At 43.4% G+C, this 9,874-nt stretch overlaps 3 protein-coding genes and 1 non-coding gene across 4 annotated transcripts; 3 read left to right on the top strand and 1 right to left on the bottom strand.

Moving 5' to 3' along the window:
* Positions 1–282: 282 nt before the first annotated feature.
* On the top strand, positions 283–3,636 carry LOC145704423 (uncharacterized). The gene is made up of 9 exons (XM_081781880.1): positions 283–367; positions 416–1,177; positions 1,222–1,914; positions 1,959–2,272; positions 2,319–2,542; positions 2,585–2,876; positions 2,922–3,030; positions 3,143–3,298; positions 3,346–3,636. Exons 2-9 carry the CDS (start codon positions 834–836, stop codon positions 3,509–3,511), a joined length of 2,298 nt encoding a protein of 765 aa, XP_081638006.1. The 5' UTR covers positions 283–367; positions 416–833; the 3' UTR covers positions 3,512–3,636.
* LOC145704433 (uncharacterized) lies at positions 3,536–5,741 on the bottom strand. Its single transcript, XM_081781891.1, has 2 exons — positions 5,383–5,741; positions 3,536–4,636 (listed from the first exon to the last, which is right to left on the bottom strand). Exons 1-2 carry the CDS (start codon positions 5,404–5,406, stop codon positions 3,962–3,964), a joined length of 699 nt encoding a protein of 232 aa, XP_081638017.1. The 5' UTR covers positions 5,407–5,741; the 3' UTR covers positions 3,536–3,961.
* Positions 5,589–5,662, top strand: TRNAT-AGU (transfer RNA threonine (anticodon AGU)). Its single transcript has one exon. It is a non-coding gene; the product is annotated as a tRNA-Thr (tRNA).
* A 2,054-nt stretch (positions 5,742–7,795) lies between the features above and the next one.
* On the top strand, positions 7,796–8,891 carry LOC145704434 (uncharacterized). The gene is made up of 3 exons (XM_081781892.1): positions 7,796–8,154; positions 8,219–8,513; positions 8,555–8,891. Exons 1-3 carry the CDS (start codon positions 8,013–8,015, stop codon positions 8,799–8,801), a joined length of 684 nt encoding a protein of 227 aa, XP_081638018.1. The 5' UTR covers positions 7,796–8,012; the 3' UTR covers positions 8,802–8,891.
* Positions 8,892–9,874: the final 983 nt, after the last annotated feature.

Raw genomic sequence — 9,874 nt, 5'->3', positions numbered from 1 at the left:
TTATCTGAAGAATCAGAAGATAAGTTACGAGCTTTTCTTCTCTCCGTTTTTTTACCTTCCAGGATCATTAACTGTATCTACAGAATCTATTCAAAATCAAAAGAGGCGATTTTCTGGCAGTTAGATTTTCTGGCATATTAGATTTTCTTGCAGTGCCAGAAAATCGCCTTTGCCAGAAAGTCTAACTGCCAGAAAATCGAACTGCCAGAAAATCGCCTCTCTCAAACCTACACACCAACGCAATTTACCTCAGCCCTTCCTCTCCGGATTTGAATCCTAGCGATGGACCAGGAATCTCCGTCCATGTTCAATATGTCAACTGCTCCAATTGGTTCTAAGCCTAGGGAAGTCCTGGACAATACACTTGGTAAGCTTCAATTTATTTGAATTCAAGAATCATAATCGGTATTTTCAGATCTGATGGGCGGTGGAGACGACTTTTCCTTGACCCAGAATCGTCTTTCTGTCACCAGTCAGGCGACTCAAAATTTTCTCCCAAAAACGCCAACTGAGAAAACCCCGCTCTCGCCAGCGTTCCAACTCTCTCCGTCGCCGAAAATCCCCTTGTCCGATCGCAAGAAAAGAAACGCCCCAGTCTTCTTCAACAAGTCCACCAGCGGCGCATTTTCCAGCGCGAAATCGACAGCTACGCCAGCTCCTCCAGTCCCGAATCTCCATCAACGCCAACGAAGCAATCAGAATCAGATAAAGAAGTGGACTCTGCGGCTGCTCTAAGGGCGAACCTAGCTGCTCTTTTCGCCTCCACAGGTGGCTCCAGCCCTGGTTCCGGTTCGAGCGCAGATGATGAAGGGGAAGGAGAATCTACTGAGAAAATGGAAAAGACGATGGCCTTCTTCCATGATTCAGAAGAGCCGACAATGTGTGCTGATAGAACGATCGCGCTGGAAAAGACGATGGCGATGGATGAAACGGTCAATCTTGGTGGCCAGCAAAAGAATTTTGACAAGACTGTCTTTATGGAACAGACAGTCATTGGCAGTCCAGGCAGTCCCATGGGCGATTACGAGGAAGGATCAACGGAGATGTTTACTCAAATGGAAGCGAAGGCGGCACAAATGGAGGAAGAAGAGCAGAAATCTCTCGCCCTCGAAAAGTCTCTTGCCAAGCCAGTTGTCATCACTCCAAAGGCGAATAAAAGCCTTCAAAATATTCTTGAGTAAGTTGCCGATAAATTTTCCATATTTAAACTTCTTTCTTTAGCAACCCTCGAACTCCAGAAGACGTCAAAAAGATCGCCTCGTCGAATATGAGCTCCGCGGCTCCGTTTGAAATTCCCTCGCCGAAAATAAGATCGCCACTTGTCGACTTCGACGGGATTTCACGAGAAATCGACCTGCTCAACGGCAACGATTACGCTCCTCCGACTCCCGATTTCGGTCGCTCTCGCGGTCGACAGGCCCTAATGCGCGCTCGTGATTCCCTTGGATTGGCGAAACATACTCAGATGAAGAAGTTTCAGCGGACGGTGACGGAGCAGATTTCCACTAATTTGAGCATCAACGTTTCTGAGAGAACTGCGCTAGAATCGCTTACCCCCGTCGCTCCAAAGCGACTTGACTTGACTGAACTAGGGGCATGCGATTCCCTTGGAAGCATTCCACAACTCGACTTGGACTCACCAACTGTGGCAAACGATGTCGAAATGGAAGAATCGTTGGTGACTCCAGACACGACTGAAGCGATCCAGTCGAAGGAGGCGATATCGAATGAGAAGACCGAGCAAATGCAGAAAATGACGATGAAGATTGATCTGCTCGCGGAAAGTAAAACTGCTGAGATCAACGCTCGCAGCTTGATTGGTGACAACACAATGGCGACAACGAGCAATTTCGGGGAGATTTCGGAACTGCCAGATGTACCTGATCAAAGTGAAGAAATCGACCGATTCGTCACGTAAGAAATCATTGTTTCTGACCCTTGTTCACCCCTCGTTTTAGCGATATAAAAGCGGCCTTCGATAAGCCACACCCAGAGATCGTCATGAAGCCACTTCCGGCAGATCGTCCTCACCCTGGAATCATGGACAACCTTCTTCTCCAGTCGAAGGTGGAGCTGGACAAATATCTCTGCGACAAGTTCCTGCGAGACATGAAAAAATGCAAGCCAGCGCCTGTCAAATTCCACTACGCGCGGGATTTCGACCAGTTTCCAGTCGATCTCGAGAAGGTGATTGCTGCTGCGGAGGAGAAATCAAGGAAGAGTGCTTACGAAACGATAATCAAAATCCAAGGCGATTATCTTCCTCTTCTCGGTAAGAACAATTTCTCTTTTTCAATATCGTTATAATCTTCAAATAGACAACGTGAAGCTCTACAAATCCGAGGCCGAAAAAGTCTTCAAAAAAGACGAAGAGCTTACTCCGATTCTTGCCGATCTTGAGGTCGAACACGAGAAACTTCTTCGTGAAGAAGAGGATCTTGCGAACAAAAAACGATCACAAGAGAGAGCTCAATCTCAAACTGATGTACTTCAGAAAGAGATTGAGGAGCTAGAGCGCCAGTTAGAGGAGCAGCAGGCAAAGGTACTCGTCGCAAATTATGTTCATTTGTCTAATTATTGGTAGATCGACGCGATTCCAGAAGTAAAACGAATCAACTGGGATGAGCGATGCGAGACGGTCGCGAAGAAACACAACTTCCGATATTGCGCGGCGCCGTGGGAGATGAATCTCTTCATCGATGCTCGCCTTGTTTTCCGAGGCAAGACGATGCAGTTTGAGCGATGGCCAGTCAACGACATCCATCACATCTCCATCAAGCATGCAGCTTTGCGTTCCTTCCGCGCTCCAAGCCTGCAACCTGGAAAGAACTTCAGAAAACTTGATGATCACTTCATCGAATTTCTTGCGGAGAAGGGTAAGTTTTTCTTGTGTTTTCGGGTTGTAAATCCTTTGTTTGTAGCAAACTCGATGAGGGCACAAGGTGAGCGCATGACAGCGCGAATCTATCCCTTCATAAACAGCCACAACGAGATCTATCTGCAAGCGCTGGACAAGATTCTGAACTTTATGGACGGATTTGATATTTTCTTAGATACAAAATTTTTTTTTATCGATAGCGTTCTGATAAACGCTATTTTTTCATGTTAAATTTATTTATAACTCGTTCGAATCCTTTCTCAGAAAGTCAAAGAGAAACAGAATCTACTATCATCCGGAAACGCAGATCATCCGGGTTGTGTTTATGGTCAGAACCCTTCAGATGACCAAATTCCACGTCGGTTTCAAACTTGACTTCGAAACATTGGCCTTCTCCTTCGCCGGCGTCGTTGATCCCATGTAAGCCAGTGACGATAATAAACGACGTGTTTTCACCCTAATTTTAGCGACCAGTACAAAGCCGGTGTCACGAAGGACATTGAAGATGCAGTGGCGACTGTTGACACGAGCAACATCAACTACTTGATCGCCTGCGCCGAAACTATTGAGGCTCTTCCCAAAATGGGCAGCCTCAACTATGTCAAAAGTCTCTACGACAACTTGAGACCATAAGTTCACCTCTTTCACTGTATATTTTTCACTTTTTCACATTCCTGTAACTCTCACGTTCCCTTATTCTCTCACTTACTGCCTCACGACAAACCTCACCGAAAGTTCAATAAAGAAATTTTCGTAAAACCAAATCAGCATCTATTGTTTCGATAGCATTTATTATCAAATAATAGTTTGTACAAAGCACATGTTCAATATTCTTATTACAGAAGATCTGGGCTCGGAAGAAGTGTAGATTAGCATTTTTTAGCGAATGAAACTCAGAAAAATAGCAACGCAGAAATAATATTTAGAGCAAGCATGGCCGCAGAATTCAAGCGGTTAAATAGTTTGTTTATTCTTTTGGCTTCTCTTTGGCATCTTTTTTATCCTTCTCCGCCTCTTCAAAACTCGGGGGCTGGTCTTCTTCTTTCTGCTCGTCTGTAGTAGCCTCTGTTCTGGTAGTTGTTGCTACTGTAGATTCACCAGGAGCAGCGGTTCCTGGATTAGTGGACGTTGGATTAGAATGCCTCTTTTGCAAGTAGCTAAGAGCCTCTTCCTCCTTTCGTTTTTCTCCGGAAGGTATCGCTCGTTATAATAAACCAAACTTCCTCCGCTTACGACCAAAAGAAAAAGGATCACCAGCGCTGCTTTTGTACTTGAACCGAGCCCTTGCTTCGGCGTTTCTTCTTCGTCAAAAGCTTCAAAGTCATAGACGCCGTAGTCTTCTTTGGGCTCATAAGGACCGTGGTTGTTTAAATTTGGCCCGTTGTTTCTTCCGAAGCCGCCTCTATTCCCGTAGTTGTTGTTTCCATAATTATAGTTGTAGTTGTTCCTCGCGTTGTTATTTCCCTGGTAGTAATCGTACGCGTTGTGGTTTCCGCCTCCACGGTGGTTTTTAAGCTGGACAGGGTTGTTTCCGGGCGGCTTCCACTCTGGCGCAGAAACAGACCAGTTTTCATTCGGGCTGCTTCCTCCGCCTCCAGCCGCGTAATTAGAGATTTTGTTCTTCTGCATCTTTTTGAGCTGATTTTTCCATTTGTTCAGATCCTGGATGGCTTCATCCCTGGTCGATGCGATACGCGGAACCTTGGGCCCCTTGGACGAACGAACTGCCTTGTATCCGATCTTGAACCTCGCGCCAGGCTAAAATTAACGATTTATAAATTTCTTGTTGATTCGGCATATTCAAACATCAACTCAAATTACTGAGCAACATTCCGAGTCCGCAGGCAAAAAGGTCAATCAGAATGACGGTGCTATTTTCGCCCAGGAGACGCGGGTAACAAGATATAATTATCCAATATTCAGAAGATTATGCTCTCCGCTCGTGTTAAACAAACACACAGATTTTCAAAAACGTCAGTTATGAAGTAACAACGTTTTCCAAATTTCTAAATTCTGAAAACAACTAGAAAGGTATTTCTAAGTGCTCCTCAAAAAAGGGGGTTTTCTCAAGTACCCTTGATGCTCGCACGTACATCTATCACCATTATCGTGCTGAAATCGCCTGTTTTTACCCAAAACTAGAGGACCAATGCGCTTCTATACACGTTGGCCGGTCAATTTGATTATAAAACACCAAAGACAATTTGCCGCATACAGCGTTAATCTACCATGGAGTTGAGCTCTAAGTGGAGATAAGAGAATCTGAGCGTCGAAAAATGCATAGGCTTTATTCGACGCTCAGTTCAGAGCGCGCCTAATTTTGCGCCAGCTGTGTCTAGCCAATCAGCGGACATTTTTCTTCCGCACATAATTTCGAGATTCGAGAAAACGCCAAACATAGGCTTGGCAAAATTTCTAGAATCCCCCGACATCGCATTGCGCGGGAAACGGGGAAGGGGGCCCAGGGACTTTCTCCATCAAGAGTAAAACTCCATGGTACTTACTGGACCCTTGTAGTGGATCAGCATCTCAACGTCGGTAGAAACGAAGGCTGGAATTCGGACGTTCTTTCCGCAGAAGAGTGGTGTCTGGAATTCTGATGGTTTTCCTGGAGTGTTTTGGTCGGTGACTGATTGGGATATTTTTATCGGAGGGAGGTCCTTAATCTCTAATATTGTAATTTAACTAGCTTTTTGAAGCGAGGTAGACAGGCCCGATGGCTTAGTTGGTTAAAGCGCCTGACTAGTAATCAGGAGATCCCGAGTTCAAATCTCGGTCGGGCCTTTTTGGTTTTGTCTTCTAGAGCAGAGGTGCCAGCCTGTCGATTACAACAGACCGTAGCCTACAGGAGGTGAAAAGCTATTGACTTTGAAGTAACGGGATCAAAGACGTAGATCTCTTCGCCCATAAATTCTCTCAATGATCTTCTTTTACGCGAAAAAATATCCGTTCCTTTTGCTCCTGGATCGATTCTATCGTAAATTCGCAGTCCATTTCCTCCACCACAGGGAATGTCAACAACTTCCGGGAGAATCTTCACATAGGAACCGTGATTTAATTTCAACCTAAAGTACGATTTATGAATAGAAAAGCATGAAGGCAAAAATCGCAAGATCCAACTTTTTCAATCTATAAAAAAGTGACACCCTTAATTTATAGTATCAAAGAAAGTTTAAACCTAAATTTAGCGCCTTGAAATACGAATTGAAAAGGTCGTGAAAAGAGTTCTAATTCAGGACATGTTTAATTTCGCTTTTATGTTTCCCGCAACACAATGTTTAAAAATGTCAAAGCTGCTAGGTAATGTTTAGAAATGTTTTCAATGGGTAGTTAGAATATAAGTTTTTCCCTCAGTGGCTAGTCTAGCTCACTGAAATACGGTTGGATAGACGGAGCTTATCAGAAGTTCCGTGGATTAGAAAATTAACCCATCCGGACACGTAACGTTGTGATCGTTGACCCTTCCGCTCTCTCTAATGTGGTCATGTCAAATTGAAAGTTATTTCCAAAACGATCGCACGATAAATTCGTTCTACGAAAAATTCCGAATTTTTCGCCTCGTCCCAAAGAGGATGAAGGTGTTAATTTTAGAATTTAGCTGTAAGCTGGAGCTTTCGAACACGGGATTTTCAGAGATCTTGTTTGAAGAAAAAGTGGGATCCTTTTCAACTTTGGGAGCATCTTGAAATTCGACAGATAAGCTGGACGGAAGAAAAACAATATTCTCTTGTGATTAGATAAGCAGATTAAACAACGATAACGTGTACCTTACTTTCTTAAATACGTGGAAGCTAACATAACAAGGCTTTTCGAGTCGAAAATTTCAACCCCATCTATACGAGATAGACTTTTTAAATTACTTTTTTATTGTAAAATTAAAACCTAAAGATCATAATAATAATTAAATTTTGAAGACGATTCAAGGTGAGACCCTTAAATTCGCCAAACTAAACAGATTCATTTGAATTTCCTTGCCTTGGCACTCTCCCTGTCGACCTTATAAATAGTAATTACACCCTGTCTAATGCTCTATTTCCCGCGAAAATGACGATTTCTTGCTTCATTTTTTCTCTGTTTTTCTTTCGTTCTACTCACGTAAAAGTACAATCTTGCTTCGCGCTGCCTCTCTTAGGGAACCCATTGGACATGAGATAGTTGGTTTTATCAGTATGGAGATCCTTAACCGACATGCACTGTGTTGCATGAACCATCGAGTCATCTCTGTGCAACACTGCCAGTATCAAACAAAAAGCCCTGTATAAGCAAAACCCCATTTAGCAGGCTCTTTTACACGGGCGAAATTCAAAAAACAATATGGCTGAAGAATAAGTAATTTGAAAGTGGCCAAACGAAATGGCGAAACCATGCGCGTTACATGTTCTTTCAGCCCGGGGCTATTGCATTCTTGCACTAAACTCGTGGCCAGTCGTATGTGGGCGATGCTCCTCAGTGCAAGTACGACGTTCTCTCAAAGAACCCTCATTGAATACCCTCCAGCTCATGCAAAGGGCTTACGTTTACGCATTTCAAAGCCTCGTGTTCCGTTAGGGTTAACAATAATTAGCAATGCAGAGTCGCAGGAGCCCTGATAACAATGGGTTTAATTTTCCAATTAAAATTAATAATGATCACTATGTCGGAACGAATATAAACAAAGACATCATCTTATCCAGAAAAAGCAGGACTACAAGATTCAATTCAAACCAAACCAAATTATTTTCAAGCTTTTCCGAAAATTCCATTAAGAAACTAAATGTTCTAAAAACTGTTTCATGTTCTTAATGTTCCATTAATTCCTTAAGAAAAGCTTCTTTATTCATGAAATATTAATGACAAAAAAAGAGCAAAAGGAATGGAAGAGAACGGTCCAAGTTGGACAGTCAAACATCGTATGGGTGGCATTCATTGCATCTTGATGAAAGTATTTTTTGTTAAGTTTAGTGACTTGCATCAGAGCGATAGTTAGTCCTAACTATTAACACCCCGAGACAGGGAAAACGTGTGCCCACCCTGACCTTGGTTCGAGATCGTAGCAACTTCTTCAGTGAAAACGAGTTGATTTTTTTGCCTTCAAGAAAGAGAAAGAAATTAAGAGATTCGCAGTCGAAGAATAGGAAAAAGAGAGAATGGTGTGATGGTTGAACGAAGAAGAATAATAAAAGCCAAGAAGAAATCTCCCTGTGAGATTTGCGAAGACGAGCTTGGCAAAGAAGGTTCTTTTTACAATCGAGAGACGAAAGAATGTGACTGTAAAAAGGATGAAGGATATTTATTAGGTAAAAAGGTGCTTTGAAGGGTTAAAAGTGGATTTAGGATGCGTCGTAATTTTCTTGCATTTAGATAAGGCGAACAGCAGGTGCATCAAGTGCTCGGGCAACGGGGCCTTTATCAAATTTGGAAAGTGCCATTGCGGTGCGGGCAGCGTATTCCAAAATGGAAACGAGATTCATTGTACTTGTCCGATAAAAACGACGTGGAATGGTCATCAATGCGAGTCCATTTGTGACGAAGAAGGGCATTTTACGCTGGAAAATGGCGAATGTGTCTGCCAGACAGATTATCTAGAATCAACTGATCAAACATGCGTTCCATGTTCTGGCCCAACGGCTCATCTCGTCGAAAACACGTGTTCTTGGTAAGTGAAATTCGCGAAAAAGATATTATCTAAAGAAATAGCGGGGAAAATCACCTAAAAGATGGATCGAAGTGCATCGAATGTGGTGGCCCGGGCGCTGTTGTAGTCGACCACCAGTGCTCGTGTGAATTACAGCATTATCGCTTGTCTCCTGCAGAGAAAGTTTGCCACTGTCCTTCAGACTTTGTGCTAACGCCAACTGGAAGTTGTCTACCGTGCGCAGGAGGACATGTGTCTAATAATAGTTGTACGTGTCCAGAGGGTCATCTTTATAGCTCCTTTAGATAGGTTTCCGAGGATCAGCTATTCCTTTAAAAGATATAACTTATATCATATAAGATAAAACAAGACCCCTCCTACCGACAAATTATAGCAAAAATATCAAATCAAGAAACCTCAAAAACTGTTTCCTGCATCAAATGCTTTGGTGGTGAACTGGATAACGAAGAAAATTGTACATGCCCAGAAAACCACGTGCTTTGGAAGAGCGAAGCAAAATGTGTGAAATGCTTTGGCGATGGGTCATCCTTGGATCAGATAGGTGGTCAGTGTACGTGCGAAGGGCCTAGTCTGCTGAGTTCTAGCGGGCAGTGCGTAAGATGTTCTGGACCAGGAGCTTCGCTTCAAGATGATCAGTGCCACTGCGAGAATGGCATTTTGAATTCTGAAACTGCCACTTGCGTAATTTGCAATGGTCCTGGAAGTTATTTAACGAAGAAAGGAAAATGCAAGTGTAAGAAAAAAGTCAACTTTCTTCCGAGGGAACTTGTGTGCCCTGCTTTGGCGACAGAAAAATACTCGATGGGCTGGAATGCATTTGTGACAGTGGATTTATTCAATCCGAAACTGGAGAGTGTATTCGGTGCGAAGGAGAAGGGAGTTTTCTGAGAGGCGATAAATGCTCCTGTGATCACGGTAAACATCAATATCTCTTGTCCCCGTTGTTGCCTGTTTCTAAGTAAGGAAAGCTAACGTGATTATTAGAGTTTATTTTATCTGGAAACAAATGCGTTAAATGCCACGGCGCTGGAAGTTATCTGACCCAAAGCGGCAATTGCTCCTGTCACGAAGGATTCATCCTGTCCGACGATAGCAGCTCATGCACGCGTTGCGAGGGGCCGGGCGCGTTTATCAAAGGGCAGGATACAAAATCATTTGATTTACTTGAAATCGTGCAGCCATTTTCGAATTTGGCCAAATTCATCGGGAACTAATCTCACGGGAAATAGGGTTTCTTTTTTAATTAGCGTCCAAGGCGTCTCTCGTCTGACTGCTCCCGTCTGAGTTAAGTATCCATTCACTGAGACAACAGGTGCGCCTGCGACGCGAAATTTTCCATTTTGAATTTCCAGAAGATCGCC

Source organism: Oikopleura dioica, chromosome PAR, assembly GCF_907165135.1.
Source record: "Oikopleura dioica chromosome PAR, OKI2018_I68_1.0, whole genome shotgun sequence".
Taxonomy (NCBI): Eukaryota; Metazoa; Chordata; class Appendicularia; order Copelata; family Oikopleuridae; genus Oikopleura; species Oikopleura dioica.
The sequence above is the reverse complement of the archived record's forward strand: the minus strand, read 5'-3'. Positions and strand labels throughout refer to the sequence as shown.

Excerpts from the sequence above, each read along its gene's own strand:
- LOC145704423 (XM_081781880.1), top strand. The coding sequence starts at position 834 with ATGGAAAAGACGATGGCCTTCTTCCATGATTCAGAAGAGCCGACAATG. Across the intron at positions 1,915-1,958 it reads GAAATCGACCGATTCGTCAC|CGATATAAAAGCGGCCTTCG; the intron begins GTAAGAAATCAT and ends CCCTCGTTTTAG. Across the intron at positions 3,031-3,142 it reads GACAAGATTCTGAACTTTAT|AAAGTCAAAGAGAAACAGAA; the intron begins GGACGGATTTGA and ends ATCCTTTCTCAG.
- LOC145704433 (XM_081781891.1), bottom strand. The coding sequence starts at position 5,406 with ATGCTGATCCACTACAAGGGTCCA. Across the intron at positions 4,637-5,382 it reads TGATCCACTACAAGGGTCCA|CCTGGCGCGAGGTTCAAGAT; the intron begins GTAAGTACCATG and ends CGTTAATTTTAG.
- LOC145704434 (XM_081781892.1), top strand. The coding sequence starts at position 8,013 with ATGGTTGAACGAAGAAGAATAATAAAAGCCAAGAAGAAATCTCCCTGT. Across the intron at positions 8,155-8,218 it reads GGATGAAGGATATTTATTAG|ATAAGGCGAACAGCAGGTGC; the intron begins GTAAAAAGGTGC and ends TCTTGCATTTAG. Across the intron at positions 8,514-8,554 it reads GTCGAAAACACGTGTTCTTG|CGGGGAAAATCACCTAAAAG; the intron begins GTAAGTGAAATT and ends CTAAAGAAATAG.